The following is a 27,982-nucleotide window of genomic DNA, read 5'->3' on the forward strand; positions in this document are numbered from 1 at the left end:
CCATATATAGTGCCCGTGTGCACACATGCATGTCTGTCCGTGTCCAGACTACACCCTCTATTAAAGGGGGAAAAGAACAAGGAAGTTTGCACATGCAGAAGTTGTGTATACACTGCTGTGTACACAGTGACTGGGAGACTGAAAGAGCAAAGTACAAAAGCAAAACAAACACACGCAAGACAGTTGCCTTGATTAGCAATCCCAGTGTTGTACTCCTCTGTCTTAAACTCTGAAACAACGATTTGCATAAGATCTAAACATAAATGTAATCATACATTAAAACTAGTAGAGAACGTGTTTATTTTTTTTCTTGAAAGTACATATAAGAGACTAGACAACATGACTTCTAATGACAGTGAGAAAAAAATGTAGAATGAAAGTTTTATCAATGTTGATCTTGGAGCAGTAAGTAAAATCTACAAATTATTTGCTGGAATGCATTCAGCACAAGAAGATCAGCTTCTACAATAAGAGAACATAAAAAAACATACAAGATGATCTGAATCCATCAAGCAACATTCCAAGCTTTTAATTATAAATGATCAGAAAAATTTTGTGTTTATAAATTAGTTTTCTTCTGAGAGAGATTGATTTTGTCACCAAGACTTAGAGCCATTCCCTGCAAGAGAGACAGAAAAAGAGTCATTATAATTCAGATATCATTATGTTACATTACATCCGAATGTCATTACACTCAGATGTAATGCCACGCACATAAGGGAATGAATAAAAATACATTTCTTCTCACAAAGTCCACTAACGTATGTATCCTGTAAAGCGGATATTCCTGGTTCAAGGATAGGATTTTTAAAAGGTTGGTCTGTTTTATAGAACGATACTTGGTTTACAATTCAACCCCTGCAAAATCAGTCTAAAAGCTCACAAGTTTAAGGAGACAGTTTTAACATGAGACATAATCACCTGACTTTTTGCACGAATTCTTATATGTCCTGTGACAGGCGCATCAGGGCCAAGATGAATTGGCTTTTCAATGCTGACATTTGCAAGTGCATCTTCTCCAAATATGGACCGTGCATACAGATTGGCAGCCATGAAGCCACAATAACCAGAAAGTGCCTAGAGATACAACAGCCATTTTATACATCTTGCAGTGGTAATTTCTCTTTCCATTCAAACTTTAAAGACAGCTGAGCAAGCTTTTCTGTTTAAAGTTGGATCACTGCATTGTTCAAAGTACACTGCATTGCATTTTCAATCACACATTTCAAAAAATGTCCATCCCATCATTCTCTTCCAGAAAAGACTGAAGGCAGCTCACAGTAAGTATGCCAACTCACTGCAGAGACAATATTAAGGGGGTTGAGTCCAATAGAGAAGCAACTCCTCAATTCAAAGGGCAAGGAAAAGCATAGAGCATATCTGAACAAATTAATTCAGTGAAACAGTGATTTTATTTGCAGTTTGAATCTAGATTTACAGCTTATCACCCAAAGTTCTTACCTTTTCTGGAGTAAGGCATTTCATATTAGTTGATTTTAATATATGTTGTAAGTATTCATTTAGATCCACTATATTTGTATTCACTGTGACCTTCAAAAATAAATACAAGGACTTAATTATCTTCCCAAACATGCTTAACGTACCAGTATTTGTTGCAGGCCTACAGATGATGAACTGATTCAAAGCAGATTGATATCTATTACCCTATATTATGCAGAAGGCTGCTCCTGCATAGGAGAAGATAATACAGGAATGTGGGCTGGTCTACCTCACAGAAAAACTGAGAAGTATGAAATAGTATATCCCGTTCTATTCAGTGTCACATATAATCCTTCACCAGATATTTCGGTATTTCTTACCAGTTTTGTGCAACTCAAGCTTCACAAACTGTTTGAAACAATATTTGCTAAAAACAAAACCCATATACACGCACAATCATGAGGACACAGTAAGGCTCTCTCAGAGTAGCCCTTTTCCTATAGGATAATTTATCAAGCAAGGTTAGCTTTGACCATGTACATGGAGGCTTTTCCATTCCACCTCCTCTATAAGACCTGTATCCCCACCCCAAGCCTCTATCAAGAATGCGTAAACCCCTGGAGCATAATGGGAAGATGCTGTGGAAATGTTTGAAAAGCAGTTTGTGATATGGTATGAGAATCTGCCAGTCAAAAGGAAGAAGTTAAAGATTCAAGCGGGCATGTCCAGGCCACTCTTTTGGATTCACAAAATGTATATTTCAGTTCCACTGTTCCTTGCTAACATACTAACTTAAAATGTAGATAATGAAAACAAATATATAAAGCTCACTTTGTTTTCCCATTCAAATTCTGCCCACATCTGACGAAACTCTGCATCAGTACAAGTAGCAGGTTGGATGTAATCCATGATATCAATGTGTATGTCACTGAGGACAACACAGTTTCGGTCACTGGCTGCTCCAGAAACATCATACACTAAAATACAAACAGATCAGCAGAAATTGAACAAGGCTACATAATGTACAGAAGTGTGAAAGCTGAATGACACTTCTAATTCAGCAAAAAACACATTGTTTTGAAAACTGATGTTCCAAATACTTTTAGACTTGTGGATTTAAAAATTTAGATCCATATCTTAGATTATAAAGTAATTAAATTTATACTCTTAATAAATTAATGAAAAAATATCAACATTTTACAATTCATTGATGTAGATAAAAGAGGATGCTTACCAATATTACCAAAAATTATTCCATTCTCTGTGGAAGCTACTTTGACATTAGCCTTAATATTGGCAAAGTCATGAGGAGCAAGCGTCAAAGGAGATGGCTTTTCCACAAGCTTCAAATCACCTATTGATCAAAAAAGTATGCTTAATGACATACAAAAAAAGAGGCTGTATTAAAAACAAGTATTTGCACATAAGCTGGGGTCGCTCACCTAATGTAGCCAATTCTAGTGTGCAATTCTGCAAAGTATCACTTGTCTGGTTTACAACAAGCACATCCAGCACAATATCATACTGGTTGACATGAACATATGCTTCCGCATAGACTGGATCTGAGAAGCCTGTCAACTGAGTGACCTGTCAAACATAAAAAAAGACTTAACATCTAGTATAAATTATTGAAAACAAAGGTCCATTACTGAAAAATGTTTTATTCTCTGCAGTGCTTTGTTCCAGTTTTGTCAACAAACCAGTTTTGAACTCTTCCACAGACCAGATCAATTAAGCAATTGCTTGCTCAGTATCCAACCCCTTCTGTAGGCAACACACCCAGAAAAACATTGTGCAAGGTAGTGTTAACAGACAACCCTTCCATAACTCTATGGGCCCAAAACTATCCAACTTTGCAGTGCTGATGCAGCCATGCCAATGGGGCATGCACTGTATCCTGCTATAGGGAGGCAGTCATGGAGACCTCCTCAAGGTAAGGGAACATTTGTTCCCATACCTTGGAGTTGCATTGCAGCTGCATTAGCGCTGCAAAGTTGGATAGAATTGGGCTCTTCGATAACTTGTTTGCTTTGTTCAGAAAAACAATTCCTATTGAATTACTTGGTCTGCTTCAATCTATTCATACATTGCAATTTACCCACATGCAGAATTTTCCCCAAAGTTATCATTGATTACTATTTAAAGAGCAGCAATGCATTTCTGTATTGCTAATTGCTTTAACAATATAACTCAAGGTTACCAGACAAATGGTTTTCAACATCACAATCCAAAGGTAAGGTAACTGTAAAATGTAAGCGTGCAGCTGCTAAGATAATCCTTAACTAGTTGCTGAACCAGTACTTAACTGGTACAGGGACTAGATGAGCCTATGGCCTGATCCAGCCGGGCTGTTCACATATGTTCTTAGTGTGACAGTTATACAGAATACATAGTTGCTCAGATTGTATGGCAGCATTAGGCCATTTTCAACTACAAAAAAAGTTAAAAAGAAAAGTGGAACTGTTTCCCACCATTCTGGAGACAGTTAAAAAGTGTCTGGGAATAATTATATTTTAAATCACCTTGTTGAGTTTGGATGCCAGTGGATCAGCAGCTTCTTTTCTTTGTGTGTTTCCCATTGCGGCTAAAAGACTCAGCTGAAACTGATCTTCTTTTGAGCTCATTTCATTTTTAGCAGTAAGCTGCATAAAGGAAATGGGATCATCTGGCTGAACTGTCACATTCCTCTTCTCAGACTCTTTCTGTGTAAAGAAGAATAAAAATTGGTTAAATACCTACAAATTAGGAACACAGCAGATCCTTTAATTCTCAAGGACTCTGATTTTATAAAGATGCAAGGCCCTAAAAAAATCATTATTATGCAGGTGTTCTCACCTTCTGAGAGAGCTTCTCTTCTTCCAGTTTAGCAGACAACATATGAGAAAGGGATTGCCGGCATTCTTTGTTGAAAATGTCATTCATTAGAGGCGAGCATTCCGAGAGCACCTTCAGACAGAGTGAGATCCGATCCACATCGTCATCTGTAATTGGCTTTTTGGGAAGAGATGACTTGCCCACATGGAGAATGGTGGCCATGAGCAACATTGCCTCAGCTACAAAAGACTAAGTGGGGGAGGGGGAGTGATGCTAATGTTAGTCTTCTCTATGTACAGATCACAATTCTCCTGCTCAGCAAAAAGAAAAACCTGATAGAGTCCCTGATCAGCTTAGATAAAGAGACAGTTGAGTGGCAGTCAAGGTGGGCAGAATACAAACAGACTCCCTGCCCTGTCTTGAGCACACAGGCTTAGGAACAAAATACCCAGAGCTGGAAGACTGATACCCAGGACATTTGGGGTAGGGGGATGGATTCATGATAGTCTATCGCAACTCCACTTCACTACCCCATAACCAAAGCTGAGAATGCAACCTCTCACCTGCAACCAGGTCTCTGTGATACAAACCAAATCAGAGTCTGCTCATCTGGGATCGAGTCCTGGATGGCTAAGGCCTTACTATTAGTACTCTGACATTAAGCAGTGTCCATGTTCCTGGACAGGCAGAGTAGTTGCAAGCCTTCCAGCAAAGCAAAGAGTTGGCCCACGCAGCAGGGAAAGCCTCCACTGCTAGCTGCCAGTAATCTGGTTCCCGTCTCCAAGAGTGACATGACAAGACAGCACTGAGAGTGCACCTATGCAGCAGCAGACGGCAGGAGAATTGGCTGACATGAAACAAGCAGCGGCCACTGGGAGCAGCAGAGTGGTCAAAGGTTGTAAGCCTCTGCAGGTATGGCCACCTCAGGTGAATGAGAGGAGGCCATGGGTAGATTTTGGGGCCTAAGGCGGCCCTGGAGAAGGATAAAGCAAGGCCCTGTGATGATGCTGGGGCAGAGGCTCCTCCAGTAGGAGGAAGAAGTGGCTGAGGAGAGGTTCTCTGCCTCTTGTGATGCAGCTGAAACTGCCAGGAGGTGGAAGAAGATGAAGGTGCAGGCAACCCTCCCTATAGTGGTTCTGAGGCCTGGCAGAGGAAGGGAAGCAGGAAACGGCAGTGAACATCCTTCAAGGCCCTTTCAGCTTGCAGGGACAGCTGATACTGCTACTAAAGTTCCCAGAATTACAAGGAGGACTAGACAAGGGAATGGCCCTGAAATCGCCAATTCTGTTTTCTAGAAATGATTCATTCCACTCCCACTAGTATATTTCCTGCTGCTTGTTCAAAGTTACATGGAACGTTTATATACAACTTTTCATCAAAAAGTAGTCCACAAAGTAGTTTACAGAGCTAACCTTTACAAATCAGCTTGCAAAGTGCTGAGTTGACTTGGGTGCAGAGGAGCTGACAACAAGTAGTCTTTTACTCAATAGAAGTGAGTAAAGTCAATAGAGATAGAAAAAAATGTGATGAGACAGAAAACCCATATGAATATTTCAAAGAAATATAACTTACATTTTGTTTCTTCTTTTCTTGAACCAGGGTTACATATCTTAAAGCAATCTTAGTCAGAGTTGTGGCAAGGGAGGCTGCAACAAAGAAATCCCCATCCAACAGGAACCCTCTCAGAGGAGGTCTACAAAACAAGACAGGACCGAAATGTAGAAAAGCTTGCATTGTTACACGTTCTGTTCTTGGCTCATGTTGAACATAGAAAGTTGCCTTATCAAGAGTCAGAGCACAGGCCTATCTCAGTATTGTCTATATTCAGCGGCAGCAGCTCTCTGGTGTTTCAGACAAGGGTCCTCCCCAAACATACCTGCATGTCATGGACTGAACCATATGAAAAGTATGCTTGAAAAGTATGCACTCAATTATAGCTTAGTCAGGAAATGTATGAGAGGATTCAAGAGAAAGACTCCACCTCAACCAGTTATGTAAGAATAGCAGAAAAGATAGCCTGCACATTCAATTGAGGATTCTTATAGGCCTGTAACTCATATGGTTTTATTTGCATTTATGTTTTTATTTACATTTTATCTAGAAATTTCAATGCAAATGATGTAACAAAGGCAGGAGGTCTGGCTCAGTTCGTAGAGCTGCCACCTTGTATGCCTGAAGGTCTGAGGCTGCCAGTTGGAAAAAACCGGAAGTACCCGAGAACTGACAACACGCTGATATACTGATGAGCTGACCCTTGGTGGCAGAGAGGAGTTGCCGTCAAGTGGAGCGTGGGAAGCAAAGGGCCAGAGAGAGACCAGACCGGGAAGGAATTCAGCTGGAAGGAGGAGTTCTATGAAAGACTAGAACTATTCAATTGTAAAAATCCCTATGGGGCTTTAGAACAGCCTGCCTATGTAAACCGCCTTGGATTAAAGTCTGAGGAGAAATCTGATGACCAAAGAAAGGCGGTATATAAATACCTGTACAAACAAACAAACAAACAAACAAAGCTATAACAACCTATTAACTATCATCCTGCTCCCCCTATTAAATTCCCCACTATTCAACATACACATATTTTAAAAAAAGAAAGGAATGGAAAGCAGCCATATCATGAACTCAGGAACTTAAGTTGCAAATAACTCCAGGGACTCTGACCAAATGTTAAATTTAGTGCTAGCATGCCAACTATTAAACCCCACAAGCCCCGTGACTGTCAGATTGAAGAGGTCCTCCGTTTAAGTTTCAGTATGTGGATGATTCTTTGCAAAAGGATAAGTAGCCCGATTACCACCAACAGCCCTTAGAAACTACAGCGCCAATAAGATGCAAGTGTCCATTTTGCTGGTACAAATCCAAAAATTGCATTTTGTGGAATATCTCACAGATGCATCAACAGTGCTAATGCTTTGTTCCACCTCTCTTCAAAATGAATAACCACCAGCATATGACACAGAGTTCCACCTTGTACCCCATATTAACTAATACAACCATTGGATATCCCATAGAGAAGTAAAATAAGGATATAAAATTATTACTAATTTTATCAACCACTCAGAAAGATTACCACAGTCATTTAGAGCCCAATCATATCCAACTTTCCAGCACCAATGCAGCTGCAATGCAGTCCTTAGGTAAGGGAACAAATATTCCCTTACCATGTGGAGGCCCCCATGACTGCCCCCCCAGTGCAAATTGCACTGCACAGCCCAATGGCAGAGCTGCATCAGTGCTGGAAACTTGCATAGAATTGGGCCCTTAGCACTGTATAAGAACAGCAAGCTTTGATTTAGGTAAAGAGAAACACAACCACTGCAGGCACCCGCCTATAAGTCAACCCCACAGATAAGTCGAGGGCAGGTTTTGAGCCAACAATCATGGGATTTTCTATGAGCCTCGGATAAGTGGGAGGTTAAACTTAGGGCAGTGTCTGACTATAGCTTTGTCTGATTTTACCGAGGCCAGATCCTGAAAAATAACCTACCACTAATTGTTACTTAAGAACTGTAGTCTCTAATTTATTAAAAACACAGTAAAAGATCATACGATACATTTTTATTCTTTTTAAAATTCTGGTCTTCACCACCATTTTGTAAACACTATCAGAGTAAGTGCACTGTAAACTACATACCAGTAAAACAGTGGCTCCCAACTTGGTATTCACATACTCCTAGGGACACTCAACAGGACCTTTAGGGGTACTTGAAAAAGAATGGAATAATGGCAGAAAAAGGCAGGACGTGCTCCAGAATGCCTTGCAAAGCAGGAATGCCTTGCAAGGACCAGCAAGGCAGGAAGTGAGGTAGCTAGTTGGCTGTGAAAGCCCCACCAATAGCTAGTTTTTAGCTAGAATTGAATAGAATTGAATACATCAATTCATGTATGAGTACGATTGAAAACCAGCACAGTAGAAAGCTGAAACATAATACGAAAAGTGATCATCACCCAGAATTTCTCAGCACACTTCTGGTGCAAAACAGTGCAAAGAGAGAGTCTTCTGTTCCTCAAACAGATAAAAAGAGAAAACACTGTGATGAATACATGAAGTCTGGGTTTTCATAGAGAGGAGATGAGGACTTGTATTATTACAAACATTTTGCTAATATGAAGGGTACAATTTATTATTGACAAGGTTTATGCAAGTGAAAAAGTTTGGGAACCACTGCAGGAGATCCATGAATCAAATCCACCTTTAAGGTGGGCATGAAGAGAACCATGAATCAAAGACACCTTTAAGGTGTCTGGTGTGTTAAGCCAGAAGCTCTACATACAACATGCATCCTATAACACATAACTGAGAGTGTGCAATTCAATTCACAGCAGAGAGATGAGATATTTGCAGCCCTTTTTACTCAGAAGTAGACCCACTGCTTCACATGGGTGTTATTCTGACATAATGGTGCACTGAATTGTAGCCTGGGAAGAAGGGTCCCATCCTAGTGTTTCCAAAAACAGACCTGCTTTGCAAGCATTTGCCAAGCAGAACCAGAACCAGGCTGCAGCAGAAGGAAGGAGAATAAAAGGTTAACCTTGGCTGGAATGTCCCTGGAAAGTAACTATAGCAACTAAGGAGGTGCCTGCCTGAGCTGAGCAACAGCTCAGCTGAGAAACAAACTGTTCAGAGTTGAAAGGCTCTGCCCTCTGATTGACCCAGAGAGCAGGCCAAGTGAGAATTGGAGCTTGATTACTTGGCAAAAATTTCATGTACTATAGGTGAGTATCTAAGGTATATCCAATTAAGAGATAAGGAGAAATGGGTACAGTCATAGAAAATAATTATCTACATTTTAATTTGCATGCAAACACAGGAATCAATGGTGCATTTTCATTCAAAGCATGAAATATATGATCCAAAGTTGCTAGAAACTTTGGTTACAGCTAAAAGCTAACAGGCTTCCGCAAAAATATGGGTTCTCCAAATAACTGTAAGAGGAAAGGAACCAAATGCTAGGAATCTACAAAAGGGTACCCCTTGGATCCAACATAAGACTCTTTATTATACAAAACTCAAAACATGAAAGTGAAATAAGTGCATGGGAGGTTTCAAAATGCTGCAAATTCTTAAGGTGTAACAGAAGCAATACACAGAAACTATACAGAAAAAGAAATTTCTAAATTACACAGAGAAATCACTGTGAGAATTTTCATTTTTTAAAGGTACATTTTACCAAGTGTATTTGAAGGTATTGGGTTGTACTAATCTTATACTTTGTGGTTGGAAGATTTTCTGATAATGGAGTACAAGATTAGGAGAATGCAATCCATTTGCAAAATGAGAATTACAGAAAACTAAATTTAAGCAAAGAGTTATTTCTGGTCTTTAGATTAGAAATAGTGTTAATGTTAAGGGTTTGAAAATAGGATTATATGAATATAAAATCTTGGGATGTATGGATGATTCAGCATTAATTAATTTGAAGCTTGAAAATTCTCTTTCTGAGGTCTTGGAAACTTTGAGGGATTATAGTAGGGTGGCAGGGCATGGAATTAATCATCTTAAAAATGGAAGTAATGCCATTCAATCTCACCAGTGAGGAGATGGAGACTATAAAGGCCAGGACTAAATTTAAAGATTACTAGAGTAAGATAACTAGGAATTATTTTCTCTAATTCAATTTTACACCTCAATGAAATTATATGACATTATTTTAAAAAGTCACAGATTATTTAAATAACTCGAATTATTTCTCTCTTTTTTTAGAATAGTGGCTATAAAAATTCTTATTATAAATTTCTTATTTCAAGGCATTTCCTATAACATTATTAAGTTAAGATGTGACAGAGTTGATTTGGCAAGATAAAAACCCCAGAATTAAATTTAATCTTAGTATTAGACAGAAGGGGGGGCTAGCTTTAGCAAACATTTTGCTCTATCAAGATGCTAGTTATCTCAAGTGGTATCACTCTGAAAGACAATGACATAGCTAGTTTAGAGAAAGCTTTTCTTTGAAAGGTCTGCTTTGAACATCATTTAATACAGAATTTCCTGGTTAGGAAACAGCACTATTATTAAACCTTTGTTATCCGGAATAAATACGGATGATATCTTTTGCCAGGGAAATCCCCCTATTCTTTGGTTTTGATGAATAAGGATTTTAATAAGAAATGAGTCTGAGTTTGTTTTCTAGTTGGGTTAAAATAAAAAAATTAAATTAAAAAAGACTTGAACCAAGCCTGTATTAATAATACTCAAAGTATTGATTATAAGTAATGAGTTTTCTTCACTTTTTAATGAATACTTACAGGTATGTCACTGTCTCCATGATCTAATTTGTCAGACTGGAGGTTTTATAAGGCCACTGACATTATTTGAAAAATTGCTCAAATGTAACTCATGCCTTATTGGCTATCTATCAGATTTGTTGCACCATGGTGTCATATCTGAGGTTTCTTATATGGTTAAAAGGTCAGATATTTTAAGGATTAATGTTACCTTGCAAGACTGGAATACTATTTAGTTTGGTATATCCAAATGTACAGTCTTTTCTGCTTGAAAAAGAAATTGCTGTACGGTAATGATTTTCTGGCATTTGTCACACCTAAAATTTTTTAAAAAAATATTTGGAATGTAGTGGTGGCTGTTGGGAATATGGACACATGGAAGCAGGTTTGTTATTTGTTTTGTTTTTTAATTGTTAGTGGTCTGGTAGCAAAGTATAAGAGTTTTGCAACAGATAACAATATTAATTCCAACAATTTTGAATGTTAAACTTGACACAGATCCGGTTTTGTTTCTTCATGCCAATTTCTCCCAGGCCTGATCTATCCAGATTCAGTATTACATACGAGTATAGCCAATTAAGATTAAAATGAAACAGTGCACATTTGTAAGCACTCATTGAAAATGGTCCCCAAAGGGAGTTAATGAGCATACCTGGTTTAATGACACGTCAACAATGACCCTCATCCCATCGAAATAAAATTAGTTTGCCTCAATTTTAAATTATCTTTTGCTTTTCAGAAGCAGCCGAGATCATAATGTTTACTTTATGTAAACAGTTTTCCTCAAGTTGAAAACTACTTGCTTTGTAGCAGAACCATTTATGTGCCTTGCACCACAGCAAATAAGATTCTTTAATGACTCAGCAGGATGAACTGCCAGTTTGCAGATACCCTGTCTAAAAACTCTGCACAGTGCTCTGGAGCCAACAATGTGCTTTTTATCTCCTCACTGGTGGATGGGTGTGTATGTGAGCATTCTTTTTAAACAGTTCAATATACTCCGTCTGGACAAACTATCAATAACAGCTATTCACTGGTAAAAAGTATTCAATGGTAAAAACTGCAGCAACCTGTACAGACAAGGGTCATTACTGGATGTTAATGAGTCTGCAGTCTAATGCAGGAACAAAAATAAAAGCATTAATGTACAACATAGACATAATGAAATATAAAGATCTGCTTCTGTGAATGGAAGCATTTCTACTTGTGTATGCAGTATATGATTTGTACAGTTCTTCCCTTACCTTTGAAACCCAGTGGCCACTGTTCCCACTAAGCTGTGCAGTCATATAGCTTGGTAATCCAGAAGGTCAGCGATGATGCATTACTTCATCGCAGAGCATTCAGAGACAGAGTCACAACACCACACAACCAGAGAAGGAGTCTGTGTGGTGGTGTAGACCCCTTACAGGAAACAGAACTAGTGGCTCAAAAAAATAAAATAAAAATGTTCTTCTGAGCTTGAAAACCCAGCAAATTGGGGGAAGGCCAGAAGGAAGGGGGAATCAATGGACACTGCCCCTATCCCATATGCAAATGCTTCCATTTGTGGAAGAAGTTCTTTGAAATAAGCCCAATATAAACAAATTCACATTAGTAAGGAGTACTGTTTACGGATTGACTGTTAAAAAAAACAGACATTCACATTCGTAACACAAACTCTTTAACAAAATCAAATCACCTGTCTTCCTCTTTTTTGGCAGGTCTGGAACTGCTAAGGGCACTCTGTGTAGCATAGGTTCCCATTTCAGTAACCAATTTTTGGGCAGGACCCACAGTGATTTCCTCCTCAGGTTTCAGCTCACCAGCTTCTTTTTTTATTTCAGATTCTACTATTGGGATCTGAATGTGAAAGGAGTACCAAAATATTCAAAACTGTTAATGTAAATTGTTAAAGAACAACAAACACTGCATAACAATCAGTAAACAGCAGCCTGGAAATACAGGTATAACCTAATCATCCATGGATTTCTCACCTGAAGTTTTATCTCAATGTGATGAGGCACTTAGAACAGCTTCACTCCAAGGCAAGTGACCCCTCCCTTCCCCTGAGCACATGAAAAAGATTATCACTTTGCATTCTTTCCCAGTGCTGCACTCTGGGTGAAGGGAGGGGTCACTGGTTCAGAGTGAAGCCTTTCTAAGCCTCTGGAGACAGACTGATTGATGGACTGTCTGCCTAGTACCTCTATTTCACATCACAAAGGTAAGCATGGCTGTTTTAAAATTGCCTAGCAAAGGGATATGTTTATGCCAATAAAGGTTAAATGAATGAATGGATGAATGCAAAGGGACATTGTTTTTTAAATGGATTTGCTTTAATGCAATTTTTGCCATCCACATGAGTTCTGGGAATGGAACCCTCAAAAATAACAAGACTCAACCTGTAACTGTTGTCTTTTACTATAGTGTATCCAGTGACTCACCAAAAATACTATATAACTGTGAACATAAACTCTTTCTGTAAACAAGCAAACAGAATATATATCTTCCTGTCACAAAAAGTATCATTTGTTTCATCATCTGTTAATATCAAATAGTACTTCAATCTAATGAAACCCTGATTCATTAGTTTAATTGATTTTGACATAATTTAGTTACATTTCAAGAGTACACAAGAGCATCCTCACAAAATCAACAATTTTAATTGTATTTAAAATCCTACATAACATCTTTCAAAACTGTCTTATTTTTCTCTCTCAAGTGCATAAATAAAGAAAAATGTATTTTGCTTAATACCTCTCCTAGTGATCTACGGACTTCTGTCATAACACTTTGTATGTCTTCTTTTGTGCTGCAATATTCTCCAAGGATCCAAAGTGCTCCCCGATAAATTCTATAAACCAAATAAACATTTAGCCTCGTTATTTATAGATCTAATGGATCTGTGTTATGTCTAAATGAAAGCATCCATCTCAGCCCAGAGGAATTGTCAAAACCTGAAGAAAATATATGTGCATTACCTTTAAAGGTGCAATTTACTTATAGAGATGCAATCTGGAAGGAGCAAGCAGCAATTGCCCCTAGGTAATTCCTAGACAGGAACATGCTGCTTCTTCCTTCATCACTCTTTTTGAGATCACCACCTTAGCTTTCCAGAGGCAGAAAAACTGCTGCAAAAATGATACAGAGTAGATGCATCCCTTTATATTTAAAATAAAAGGAGTCCTATAGGCAGAGACAGGATTGGTAGCAGTGGAAAAGAAGGGGGTAGGTGGGGCATGGACTGGCAAATGTGCCATCATCTGCTAACTGAAATGGTAGGAAGATTAACCTTTTAATATCACTTACAGCCTTAAATTTTATAACCATGTCCCCAAGACAAGAACATACAAAATCAATGCACAAATATAGCTTTGCACATATCCTCCAGACACCTAAACTGCTTTTAAATCTGGAGGAAAAGCATTACAAGTCTGTTCTCCTTCTCTGTGAATTTGGGTCCCATTGATTTAACACATCACGGGTTCTGAACCCAAGGTGAAGGGCCAAAACCGAGCTCCCAGACATGACCGAAGATGTGTGTTAAAACTTACTTGACAGATTTAATAGCATGGAACACTTCCAACATTTTCTCTACAATAAGTGGTCTGAGATTATCAAAACGTTGGATGGCTTCACGCACAAACTCCAACACATCAGCAGCTGCAGCTTCATTGTAATCGCTTAGGAATTCCATCAACTAGGACAAAAGCAATGTCACACAATTTAAGAGAGACCATAACCACCACATTGGTGAGAGCACTAACAGTTAATAAGATAGGAATTTGGATGACTCCATTACATTAGAAGACTTTTAAGCTCAATTTTTTTCTAATGTATCCAGGCTAGCTTTGGCTAGGGTCAGACACCATTTCCAGTGGAGAATGTATTCTGCCAACTCACTAAAGCTGTTCTTAGGCTTTTAAGATTCAAAGTACAGATGCCAAATCTTTAACAATTCACAAAATTATCCAGATACATTTTGGCAATAATACATTTGTTTAATAAAGAACTTAAGAGCCCAATCCTGAGCTCTTTAGAGCTGGTGGTACGAGCATACTGCTAGCACTGGGTGTCACAAACATGCCATGAGGCACACCTGTGACACCTGGAGAGGAGGGGCCGCTGGTACCCGGCCAGCGCCATTCGGTGCTAACTCTCAGCGCCATGTGCTGGCTGGCAGTAAGTGGTATTGGGCAGGGGAGAGGCGGGGAGTAGGCAGAATGGGGAAGGGGAGTGGGGGGGGGAGGGAGGAACTGGGGTGGGACCAGTAGAGCTCTGCTCTGCTGGATCCTGAACTCTGTGTCAGGCTGAAAGGTCAACACAGAGTCTCTCAACTTGAGAAGCCCCATTTCAGGGCTTTCCCTGGGGGAAAGAGACAAAGTTCCCTTTCCCCCAGGAGACCTTAGGCGACTGCTGCAAGGACACAGGATGAAGTAGTCGCCACTTTGGCACCACTGCAACTGGCAGTTGCGTCACCTTTAGGACTGGGCTGCCCTTCACCATTTCTTGTTCTATTATTGCCACCCGATTATGTACTTTAAAAAAAATACTGGAAGAAAAACCAAAGATCATGCCAGTTAAGACAACACTCTGGGTTAGAACAAAAATCTCTTAAGGTACCGGGGGGAAAAGGAGCCATTCTACAGGAGACTTATCCTTAATCTATGAGCCCTCTAACACTGCAATCCTATGCATGTCTCCTATGCATGCCTACGCATGCTTATACAAGTCTACTGAACTCAATGGGACTTACTTCCATGTAAATATATATTGGATTGCATCCTAATCTCATTCAGGGTTAATTCAGAGACAATTGACAGAGATTGCAAGTTGACTCTAACAGCAGTTTTGGAGAACAAAAAAAAGTTGAAACACTGCATACCACAGGAATGACATTTGCGGCCATATCAGGGAAGCGAACACTACAAGAATGCAGTGTCCGAACAAGCAACTGCCGGTATTTATCCGTATCTTCATGCTCCGTCACATTATTTGTCTTAATTACTTCTTTCTTCAAAACAATCACCAACTAGATTTTTTAAAAAAGCAGATTTTTTTAAGAACAAGGCAAAAATAATAAACTATATTTAGTTATGCAAATCATTTTGTTATTCTGTTGAAAAGCGGTATAGAAATATTCTCAATAATAATAAAAACCACAGTAATGTGCTTTACCTCCTCCACATTTCTAGAAGATACAAGATCAAGAGCCAATTGTAGGGTTTTTTTGCGCACTTCCAGATCAGGAGTACTCAGAACTCGTAGTATGTCCATTACTAGATCCTGGAATAAAAAACATTTCATTTTCAGGCACTGAATTCATAGTTTAAGAGACTTCATAAGAATTTTCAAAGGCATTGAAAAGAATTATTAATACAAACTGTTGCTGTCTTCCACACAATGGTTAGGCATACCATATGCTGTACAAAAGTATGCGCAACAAAGCAGGTATCATTTTGTTAAAAATGAAAAGTAGCCCCAGGAAGTGGAGAACCACCTAATGTTGTCCTAGATAACAATGTTATATTAGTTTTTTCCATCTGAGTGGCTTTTTTCAGTGTGAGGTGCCAGATGCATGTTCACAAAGGTAAACATGCATAAATAACCCCTTGTGGTTGGTGGGGTGGGGCACCTCTTCCTTCTCCTATGCAGGGAGTTCTGTATCATGTGGGGGCAGATATGACATTCCCTCCCTTTTTACAATTACGTGTGACCTACAAGCCTGCATATCAGCTAACTTTAGGGGGTAACAACCACTCCTGCCCCTCAATGCCTCACTTGCTTGTCCCTTTTTACTTTGAAAACTCTAATATTCAGTTCCAGCAATTATGTCACTCTGAATCCTGTCCACTTTGGGTGTTAAGGCTTGGTGGCATCTCCACAGGTAGTGGGATTTTATTTTATTAACAGTGCACTGTTAACATTCTGCTTTAATGGCTTAAAGTCTGAGAAAACAATACTGACCTGCAGTACTCTTTCATGGGCAGGGTGTTCCTTGAGTTCAATTAAACGATCCAAGACAATAAGCTTCACATTATTGTCACTTTCTTTAATAATCAGGTCAATGTAGCACTGAGCTGCTGCCTTAAGTTAAAGAGAGATTAAAATGTTTACAATATTCCCACTTGTGATATAAAGGAAGCAAGAGTATGAAAAATAAATCAGGTGAAAGAACATAAAAGAAACAGGAAAAATTTTTCTATACAGTATATGCAATTGCTTTTCCTCTTTCAGACTCACATCATTTTCCTATACACTTTCCATGTTTATACAAAGCAGTGGGGTATGTACATACAAGTGTTCATGAGAAAATATGTGTGCATGTTTGAAAATAAATTTCTCATATTGCACCACAGTACACAGCCCTTCATATATTGCCTCCATACAATCAAATGAGTGGGCAGATGCAGTTTGTCCAGTTGAAACCTCAAACTGAATTAATCAGCAATTCAAATTAGCTTCCTCTTCCCTTGGCCCATACAACAGCATTAGGCTGTGAGACAGTCACTGTCTTTGACCACTCAAGTCCTACGAAATTGTTTGGATACTAAACTACGTACAGGATACTAAACTACGTATAGGATAATGAGCCATGTGACATTCATATCCACTTGCCAACAATGAAAAGATACAGGAGTATTTCTACAAGACAAACAAGCTTCCAATGCACAAGTCTTAAACTCACAATACCAGCTGTATACTGAATTTATCATAATACATTTAGTACCTTGATTGCAGTTGGTGCACTGGAGAGAGTAACCAATGTTCCTGCTGCTTCATATTTTACTGCCGGACTTGATGATTGCAGTAAGTTGTAGATACAACGAATGAATCGAGCTCTTTCTGATGGATTAGCATGACAAACCTAGATGGGACACAAAGTATACTGTGTAAAGAAAACAACAGATATAGAAGCAATGCTCATGCATTGAGGGAAGAATGGGCATTACTGAAAAAGTCTCCTGCTTAGCTAATTACCACACTAGAGTTGGTGGTGAAATAAAAACAAAATGAATAAACGTGAAAACTCTGCAAATATATTGATAACAAAATGAAGGTATCACCAATATAGAACTTTCTTTCAAATGGTGAAGGAAATGGTGAACTTGGTGAAAATTCACCAAGTTCACAATGGTGAACAAATGGTGAACTTTCTTTCATGATGATATATTATCATGATACCATAGATCAGAGGTCTCCAAACATTTTGGCCAGAGGGCCGCATCAAATATCTGGCACGGTGTTGAGGGCCGGGGAAAAAATTTAAATATAAAATTTATATAAATTAGAGATGAATGGGCTCATTCATTCAAACTCTCTGGCCCTTAGAACACCCTCCAGATGCAACCAGACCACAGTTCCAGTCATGTTCGGCCAAGTGGGCCAGAGGCTTTCAGGGGACAAGAGGCTGGCTGCAGGTAGGATTTAGGTTGGCCGCGGGCCACATCTGGCCCCCAGGCCAGGGTTTGGAGACCCATGCCATAGATCAATATATATCACAATACCAATAAACAGTGTTTTGCTATTTAACCCATTTTGGTCCAGCCTACAGGTGTACGCATTTGATCCCTGTTGTGTATATGTAAAATTGGGCAGAAATTGTTTAATTAAGAGGGTTCTGGCCCACAAAATCTGCTGCTGCAATAAGTGTACTCATCTTTAAGATACTGCAACACTCTTCCCTACTTTCCAGCTCAACAACAGGATTGAAATGCCTTTAAACTGAATGTTTAGACTTCACTTATTTATCAGTTTCCTGTACCTTGTAGATTAGTTCCACGATTACAAGCTGGAGTATGTCACCAAACGTCTGGACTTGGTCAATGCACGTACTCAAGTAATCCAAAGCTCGATCCTTCAGAAATGATCACAAAAATATTTCCAATATGAGTTTTGCTATTTCCTCATTTATAATTCTGACCTAAAGTAATTAATATTTATTTTCAACATTTACATCTTGTTTCTCAGGCAATCTCACTATTGAGGTTTCCCTCCCTATTGCAACCAAGTAGTTAATAATATCAAGGAAGTATTAAAATATAATTAAAAATCCAGAGTAATGTGAGTACCATCATTTTTACCTGATCTGCATGAATCAGCATCATAAAGGCATTTCTTTTACAACTTGCATCCTTCTCATTAACCAAGAAGTCATGGATCAGCTCAGGGGCATCAGGAATAAGATGTTCAAAATTTCTTTTAAAAGAATACAGATAAAACTTACAACCATAATGTTCAATAACAAAACAGCAGTAGTACAAATGTACATGCTAAAACATTTTGAAAAAAAGTTGAAAGAATAATTGTTTGTTCATCTGTTCTTGTATTTTTGAACTTGTGCAAAACATGCTAGATTTTGTCCAATGCCATTTCTGCAGAAATAAAATTACTCATCCTCCTGTGCCACTAAGTACAATAGGGTGAATCTGTGATGTAGCAACCATGCGCAGGTTGTGACAGAAGGGGCTACACTGCAAATTTCTTATTGCCCACAGCGTCTGCAAGTTTATCTTTTTTTGTCTCCACCAAAAGCTTCAAAAGCATCTCTTGAAAATCCATTTCTGAAAATGGGAGGCAGGTGGTGAAAAGTATTTCTAATATAGTGTGATAAGCTGCTATTAGAAACAGGCAGCATACAAAAAGGTTATCTGGACTGAGGTTTCAGTTACTTGTAACATGTTATTTATGCCTAATAAAGGTTTTGTTGACTTGTAACATGTTACAAAGACGTGTTAAGTCTTACGATTTTTTTTCACTAAGCTTACATTATGTGGGGGTCAAAAATAAACTTTAAAAAGCAATTCTTGAAAAAGCGTGAGATATTCCCAAAGGGACATGGTGGTTTGATGCCAATTCATTGTTTCAGGAGGCCAATTTAAAGGAGACACAATGCACTAACAATTAAAATCCATTCTGTTAATCTGAAGCATTAAAAAATTGTGCAAACATCTTGCACAAAACAATGAAGTTTTCAGTATATGGCCATTATCTCTTCTTCACAGTGACTAAAAGAATGTATGTCCTTGCTCTGCAATTCTCTACTTCTGAAGGAGGTATCTGTACAGATTTGAGAACAAACCAAAACTACAGATCTCTTTAGGATCAAACTAGGTTAATTTACATATTTGATTTCTTCACACACATAAATCTGAAAAAGAATATTCATATTTAGCAACCTTGTGCATGTGTTAATTTAGTTGAAGCAAAACAAGGAGAACAAAATAATTTGAATTCTTTTCGAGAAGTAGCAACCAAACCAGATATACAATCCATTACAAAATATAAAAGTCGCTGACAACTGTCTGAGCATTTTCACTTTATATACAAGGTGGTGTACCCAATAAGCTTCTTTTGTTACAGAAGATGCTCAGCTGGCAAAAATGGCTTCCCCCAAACCCATGCAGACAGAGGTTCCTCAGTTGTAAACCAAGATTTTAAGTTGGTGCTTTTATTGTTGATAGTTAAGTTTGATTATTAGATACTGTTCCAGGAAACCACAAGACGGGGCGGGGGGGAGAGAATACATATGTAAAAGTCAACATAGATAACCATCAAATGCTAAAAATCAGAAACATTTCTGGAAACTGTGTGTCTGTAAAAAGAAACCTATTTCTTTAATTTTGCAACTAGGCCTAACATGTTAAAGCAGGGAGAAATGCATAGTACAGTGGTTCTCAAACTTTGAGGGAGCATTACTCTCTCAGTAAGTTCCTGCGGGGGAGGGGCTAGGGCAGCAATGCTAAGGGGGGCGAGAAGGGGTGATTTGCACTTACTTTCAGAAGGCAGGGCTGCAGCAGGCTACAGGAGATGCAAGGAGCCTTGCGCAGTCCTGCACAGTGCTCCCTGAGGCTTGGAACATTCACTAAAAGCGGGCGCAAAGCACCTCCTGTAAAACGGAAGTGCTTTGCGCCTGCTTTTAGTGAAAGTTCCAAGCCTCAGTGAGCGCTGTGTAGGGCTGTCCAGACTTCTGTAGCCTGCTGCAGCCCTACCTTCTGAAAGTAAGTGCAAAGACCCCCCTCGCCCTCTTTAGATCCTGGGGATCGCGTCGCTGCCTCCCTCCCCTTCTCCTGCTCCTTAAAGGGACAGGGGAAGTGTTACACAAACTAGTGGGTCGCAACCCTCCAGTTTGAGAACCACTGGCATAGCAGGAAAATGAGTTTTCATATTGACTTTCATCATTTTAATCACTGAGATTTTTGAATTGGAGAAGATGTAAGCCCTGGTCTGTCAGCATAAAGACATAATCAAATTCACAGAAGTTACCTGTAAATGGTATAGATTGCAAGGACTGCATTTCTGCGCACATAGCTGTGACGATGTTCCAAACATGCCCGAATAGCCGGCATCAAGGGTTCCAATAGTTCTGCTTCTTTAAGCTTGCAAAGAAAACGAAGAGTGGAGCCTCGGATGAATTCATTTGGATGTTGAAGATCCTAAAATAACAAAAGCAAGATGTTAAGCGAACAACAAGGCTGGACATATTTGGTTTGGATCCAGGAGCCAGCCTTTCCTCTACCTGCCTATTGCCTCCTGTGAAATATAAGCAACCCATCCACACACAGAGCAAAAGGGCCAAAATGGAAAGATAAGAAGTGGAAGTATTTATGAATTTAGAAAACAGACAAAATGTTAGAGAAAAGAATGAGAAAGCTGAGGGACCTAGATGGGGATTGGAAAAATGGAGCATGAGAGGATGGATGGAAAGGCTGGAGGATAGCAATGAAGCAATTCTGAAGAATAAAAAGCAGGAGGCGGAGGAAAGGTAAGATATTGATGAGGAGAAAGTTTTGAAGAAAAACAGGCAAAGATGAGAAGTTGGGTAAAGGAGGCAAACAAATGGATTTTCTAGCAGTACATGTTTGCGTGAGTGAACACCCATCTACATCACCTCCCCTCTGGGTTGAAGGAAAAGAGTCAACAGTAAACAGTCACTGCATGTCCCACACTAGCTTCCCAGACAGCCACTTTCTCAAGGGATAACCACACCTATGGGGGGGGAGGTAGGACACCTGTTGCTCTGGCTCTATGTCTGCTGCTCATCTATACATGTGAGCTGAAAACTGGTTAAAGGTCTGCAGCTGCATAGGGAAGTGCTCTGGCCGAAGAGGTAGAGGTAAGAGGTGGCCAGAGGAGGAAAGAAGAGGCTCAAGGAATTACAATCAGACTATGTCAGGGTGCTCAATATGTCGATCGCGATCTACCGGTCGATCGCCAGGCAAAATGAGTTGATTGCAGGCTTCTCTCCTGTCCACGCATCCCTGGGAGTGAGTCCCTGGCAGGCTTGTAAGCCCAGGGAGTGAGCCCAGGGAGTGAGCACCTGGCAGGCTCCTCCCTGGGAGAGGAGCCGCTGGCAGGCTTCTCTCTCGTCCACGCATCCCTGGGAGTGAGCCCCGTTGACTCTACTGGGGCTGACTTACCTTTCCCCTGTTTTTGCACTGGTATGTATGGAGATCTCCCCCCCCCCAACTTCCATCTGTTGGTTCTGTGTGCAAGGGGTTTTGCACTGGTCTTGCTGTGATGTCTGTATAGAGATCTTCCCTCCCCCACACCTTTCCCCTGTTTTTGCACTGGTCTGTATAGAGATCTGCTCCCCCCCCCACTGGTATTGGAATTGAGGAAGATCTGGTGAGGAGGTAGATGTGGTGTCAGCAGTGGCCCCTTTAAGGGTAAGGCCTGGGCATCCAGCAGAGTGTGCTGCACAGCTGCAGCCACTTGAAGGCAATAGGGCCCTCAGGGATATAAGAGCACCTGAGGCAGGAAGGGCTCTACTTATTTATGTGAGTCAGCCTTTTCCTACATGAAGATCATTAAGTCCAAGTACCATTCCACCATGACTGATGAACATTTGGAAGTTTGCTTGAGGCTGGCTGTCAGCAGCTACTGTCTGGACTATGCATCCTTGGCTGATTCACTTCAGTTCAAGTCATCAAAGTAAACTCAAGTAATTACAAAAAATGTTTATAGTTAATTATGTTGTGTTGTGCAATATTGGCTCATGCGGTTATGCAAGGTACACCAACATACACTGTACACATAAATGTTATATGTTATGATGGCGCGAACATTGTAAAAAATCTCTGGTAGATCTCCGGGCCTTGCTGGGTTTCAAAGTAGCTCTCGAGCCAAAAAAGTGGGAGCACCCCTGGACTATGTGAACAGACAAAAAGGGAGGTGAAGAGCAAAGGGGAGGAGGGAGAGAGAGACTCAACGAGGCATGCTGGGTAGACAGAATAGGCAGACCCCCAGAAAGAGAGAGAGACTGAATGAGCTGTGAGAGAAAGACACTGAAGGAGCTGGCAGCAGAGAGGATGGACATTAGAAGAGGAGACTGGGAAAGACAGAGATGGCAACAACCATGAGCTGAGAGTGGGAAGACTGAGAGAGAGATTGAAACTTAAGGACAGGTGAACATAATTGTGGAAAGAGGGAGACACAAGAGGGGTGGATGTCCTTAAATCAATTTCTCTCCCAAAGAACGAAGAGATTGCAGGAGCTATTGGGGACAGGGAGAAAAGGGGCAGAAAGAAAGATGTGGAGCAGGAGCAACAGTATGCATTGCTACTGGCAGGCTACAGCAGCAGCAGCCTTCACAGATTCACACACCACACTGCTACTCTTGTGGCCCCCATTGACACACGTGTAAGCTGCCAGAGCCAGCAAAGCCTAGAGGCAATTCTAAGACGGCTGCTCAAGTCTGCAACATACCTCCAAAAGTCACACAGGGTAAATGTAATAATAATAATAACAGCAGCAGCAGCAATAACAAATAGAGGTACTATGGTGACATAATGCCTGGGGTTTGTTGAGATTAAATAATCATTATCTTACAATAATACACTTGATGTCTAAAAACTAAAAGCACCAGTGCAGCAAACTGGGGCATTATGATGCCTCAGCCAGGGAGAAAAGATTGCTACCCACTGAAGGGGTATGGTGACCTCATAGTAACAACAACGGTGTTTCATTTTCAGATGAAAACCAGAAGTAAGTCACAATTGTGATTGACAGCAGTTCTGAGAAGCACAGAGGATTCTGCAGGCTCCCTGCACACTTCAGAGGGCTTGTGTGACCCACAGTAAGTTTAAATCACAGGAGCACCATCAGCGCCCCCTCCCCTACCAGAACCTATGAAGTCCCAATCTCTCCTGGAGAGTCTGAGAACCTCTGCACAAGTGGAATAATGAAGATTAATTTGTTTTTAAAATGCCAAATAATTGAAACTATAGGAATTCAACAACACTCTGTAAAGCAAAAATATTGCATAGTCAGGGTTCTCAAAGAGCAAAGTGGGGATATCCAGAGCTCTAACAACTGCTCTGACTACAAGGAGCTACTCTTGGACTTCCATTACCAAGTAAGATTTTGCTGACACATTAACAACCAAATCCTGAGCTGCCCAGGGCGCCCAGCTTCAGTGGCGCCTCAAACGGCTGCCGGTGCATCCTGCATGCAGCGGGCAGCACCTCGGAAGACGGGAACTTTCGTCCCCTTCTCCTGGGTAAGGGAAGTAGCCCCACAATGGTCAATTGTGTTTGTGTAGGATGCTGAGCTCCAATGGACCCGCCTCATTGACTCCCCGCTGCCTCCCCCAGCACACCTCCCACCTGCCTTCTTCCCATCCCCTGCCTCCCTTTCATGCCTCCTCCCTGCCCTTTCCCCGCCTCCCTGACACACCTCCTCCCCGCCACTGCTTACCGTGCCGCAGCTTGGCGGTCCGTAAGACCGCCAAGCAGTGGAGGCTGGGTGCCTGGCCGGCACAGGGCTAGCATGGGTGGTAGCCCGGTGGTAAGCCTCACAAACGTGCCTTATGGCACATTTGCGACAGTGCACGCTTGCGGGAAGCCGCTGCGCTGAGCCCAGGATTGGGCTCTAAGTCTCCAAGTTACGTACTGGTTGTGTTTCAGAAGTTGAAAAATAGAGAAGTCCCAACATACAGCTCTAGCTGGCTTATTGCTATCATGCCTGAGCAAAAGCACCATGATGGGAGGATTGTGCCTGTCCAAAAGCAACAGTGCTGCCATCCATAACATGGATGCTCATTAGTTAGGGACCCAGAGTTAACTTAACTATTTATTTCTCAATTTGAAGAATTACTATCAACACAAAAACATAATAATCCCTATTCTAGAGACAAGTTCCTTCTTTAAATTTGGATCAAATCAACTATAAGTAGCAAGAAGTCTGACTTGGATCTAAAGAACCATGAGCGGAAGGCAAGTAGCCACTAGCTCTGTTCCAAACTCATTTAAGTGAGAGAGGGAAAGGGGAGATAAAAGGAGACTTAGAGACGGCAGAGAAATTGAATGAGTTCTTTGCACTGTCTTCACGGCAGAAGACCTCGGGCAGATACCGCTGCCTGAACGGCCCCTCCTGACCAAGGAATTAAGTCAAAAGGGAGGTTAAAAGGGAAGGTTAAAAGAGAAGATATTTCAGACCTAATTGATAAATGAAAGATTAATAAGTCACCGGGTCCTGATGGCATCCACCCAAGAGTTATTAAGGAATTGAAGAATGAAGTTGCTGATCTCTTGACTAAAATATGCAACTTGTCCCTCAAAAAGGCCATGGTGCCAGAGGATTGGAGGATAGCAAATGTCACACCAATTTTTAAAAAGGGAAGAAGGGGGGACCTGGGAAACTACAGGTCGGTCAGCCTAACATCTATACCGGGTAAGATGGTGGAATGCCTCATCAAAGATAGAATCTCAAAACACATAGACAAACAAGACTTGCTGAGAGAGAATCAGCATGGCTTCTGTAAGGGTAAGTCTTGCCTCACAAACCTTATAGAATTCTTTTAAAAGGTCAACAGGCATGTGGATGTGGGAGAACCCGTGGACATTATATATCTGGACTTTCAGAAGGCGTTCGACATGGTCCCTCACCAAAGGCTACTGAAAAAACTCCACAGTCAGGGAATTAGAGGGTAGGTCCTCTCATGAACTGAGAACTGGTTGAAGACCAGGAAACAGAGAGTGGGTGTCAATGGGCAATTTTCACAATGGAGAGAGGCGAAAAGCGGTGTGCCCCAAGGATCTGTCCTGGGACCGGTGCTTTTCAACCTCTTCATACCTCTGACCGGGAGACAGGGTTGAGCAGTGAGGTGGCTAAGTTTGCAGATAACACCAAACTTTTCCGAGTGGTGAAGACCAGAAGGATCTCTCCAGACTGGCAGAATGGGCAGCAAAATGGCAGATGCACTTCAATGTAAGTAAGTGTAAAGTCATGCACACTGGGGCAAAAAATCAAAACTTCACATATAGGCTAATGGGTTCTGAGCTGTCTGTGACAGATCAGGAGAGAGATCTTGGGGGGATGGTGGACAGGTCGATGAAAGTGTCGACCCAATGTGCGGCGGCAATAAAGAAGGCCAATTCTATGCTGGGGATCATTAGAAAAGGTATTGAGAACAAAACGGCAAATATTATAATACCGTTGTACAAATTGATGGTAAGGCCACACCTGGAGTACTGTGTCCAGTTCTGGTCGCCACATCTCAAAAAGGACATAATGGAGAAGATGCAAAAGAAAGCGACTAAGGTGATTACAAGGCTGGGGCACCTTCCTTATGACGAAAGGCTACGGCGTTTTGGCCTCTTCAGCCTAGAAAAGATTCTCAAACAATATTATAGTTTCTTCACAATACACAAAAAGGAAACTAACCTTTCTGTAGGCATCACAAACAAGGATCATTTCTTGCAACAATCGACCATCTGGAGTGGTCTTGGGAACAATCTCCCAAAACACTAAAAGCAGCTTTTTGATGGTGTGGTCTTGAAGAGGTAGCACAAACCGAATAATAGTCATTAGAAGTCCTGGCAGCTTTTCACCATTTAAGATCATAATGATTACTTTCTTCAAGGCCTCTGTCTTCGACTTTACATCTCCTTTTTCTGTGGGGCAAGGGAAGTTAAAATTAAGACATAATGTACACTGTATACTAACATGGCAATTCTTAATCTGTTGTAGTGCAGGTCAGGGTCATGGTTCGCTTGTTCTTTGCAGATTGCTACATTGTGTAATGCACTCATCACTATCTGGAAGTGCAAGAATGTTTCTGAATGCTTTCTGCACTTAAATGCAGCTTCACTGCGCTGGATGAACACAAGTGGAAGAGTTGCAGTCATGCACCACTGGCAATCTACAAAATACCAGCTCCATGTTCTGTCTTTTTCTAGATGAAGTTGGTGAGGATGTGAATGGTATTCTCATTGTGGAATATGGTTCCTCTCCTTCTGCTGTCATTTGGTGAAATCGTTCCTGTTTTTAAAGTTGTTTTCTTTTCACTAAGCATCTACTGTGTAACTGTTTGAAACTGCCACCATACAATTTAGTATGAATACCTGAGAAACATTTTAAAGTTTTATAAATTTGAATTTTATGGCCTCCTTTTCATTTTTACTGCTTTGGGTGGTACCCTGACACAAAATCTGACATTATGATTTGATTTTGCCAACATATACACTATCCATCATCAATGCTACCAGAGCAGTGCACAAAGAGCAAAACAACAACAAAATTCTTGTATGACAAAATTCTTGAAGTAAGTATACAAACAGCTGAGGGTATTACTTACCTAAGTCATTCTTCAAGCTAATTTCAGAGGGTGGTTCTGAGTCAATTGGGACGTTAATTAACGTATAACACACATTTTCTGCAGCCGTCATTGTGTTCTCCAACAGTTTTTCAATATGCCTCACAAACCCTAGGAAAGAAATCAAGTAGTGCAGCTGTTTCATCACAAGTATACTTCAGACCACTCACTTGAGTTACCTGGAAGCCACTATATGTGTGCGTGGGTTGTGGGTGCTCCCACGGTGGTGGCGCTTTTCAAAGGACTCCAGTGGGACCTGCCTCCCCTGGGTGGGTTGTGGGTGCCTCACAAGGGGGTGGCGTTTTCCAAAGGACCCCGCTGGGGAGGCTCTGCCTCACCCGCCTCCACACCCCCCCCGCAGGGCCCCGATTCTGCAGGCCAGCTTTGCACTGGGGGCTCCTCCAGCTGGGAGCGAATCCCTCCCACCCCCTTCTGAGCCCGGGGAAGAGCCGGAGGAGCAGGCGGCGGCCACAGGACAGGGGCTGCTCCCCGGGGCGGGGGCGTGAGCGGACACTCATCTCCTCCGCCCCCCCCCCCAGCGGAGCCCCAGGAGGAAGCTCTCCCGCCTCCACCGCGGCCAGGCGCCTGCAGGCCCCGCCGCCTGCGGGCTCCGTTGCCGCCCGGAGTGCGAGCGGCTTTCGGGCGCGGCTACCTCAGCGCACCGTCCCCGTCCCGGACTCGCCTGCAGGCAGCCTCCTCAGTGGGCCCGGCGGCTCGCTCCCCTCTGCCCCCTTCCTGCGGCCGCCGCCTGCTGCAGCTGACGTGGAAGGACTGCGAGCGCAGGCCACATCGATGCTACGGCGGCCCGGGCGGGACACGTCTCCGTCGTACGCAGGAAGGCGCTCCGCTGACGGGGGAAGCCCAGCCCGGCCCTTCCGCTCCCCGCGCCCGCCTCTCCGCGAGCAGAGCAGAGCAGACCGCGGAGTC

At 41.4% G+C, this 27,982-nt stretch overlaps 1 protein-coding gene across 2 annotated transcripts; it reads right to left on the minus strand.

Annotated features, from left to right (window-relative positions):
• On the minus strand, positions 1-27,938 carry COPB1 (COPI coat complex subunit beta 1). Of its 2 annotated transcripts, none has more exons than XM_066640251.1 (22): positions 27,738-27,938; positions 27,038-27,166; positions 26,125-26,354; positions 20,725-20,894; positions 18,543-18,657; positions 18,224-18,316; positions 17,189-17,326; positions 16,426-16,545; positions 15,637-15,744; positions 15,344-15,490; positions 14,013-14,158; positions 13,216-13,312; positions 12,158-12,318; positions 5,827-5,947; positions 4,276-4,503; positions 3,963-4,142; positions 2,883-3,027; positions 2,675-2,794; positions 2,272-2,417; positions 1,462-1,551; positions 922-1,077; positions 1-619 (listed from the first exon to the last, which is right to left on the minus strand). In XM_066640251.1, exons 2-22 carry the CDS (start codon positions 27,126-27,128, stop codon positions 560-562), a joined length of 2,862 nt encoding a protein of 953 aa, XP_066496348.1. In that variant the 5' UTR covers positions 27,129-27,166; positions 27,738-27,938; the 3' UTR covers positions 1-559. The 2 variants fall into 2 exon arrangements, with proteins under 2 accessions (XP_066496348.1, XP_066496339.1); XM_066640242.1 differs by having other exon boundaries at positions 27,708-27,938.
• Between the last annotated feature and the right edge of the window lie 44 nt (positions 27,939-27,982).

The sequence above is a fragment of the Tiliqua scincoides genome, chromosome 1 (genome assembly GCF_035046505.1).
Source record: "Tiliqua scincoides isolate rTilSci1 chromosome 1, rTilSci1.hap2, whole genome shotgun sequence".
Taxonomy (NCBI): domain Eukaryota; kingdom Metazoa; phylum Chordata; class Lepidosauria; order Squamata; family Scincidae; genus Tiliqua; species Tiliqua scincoides.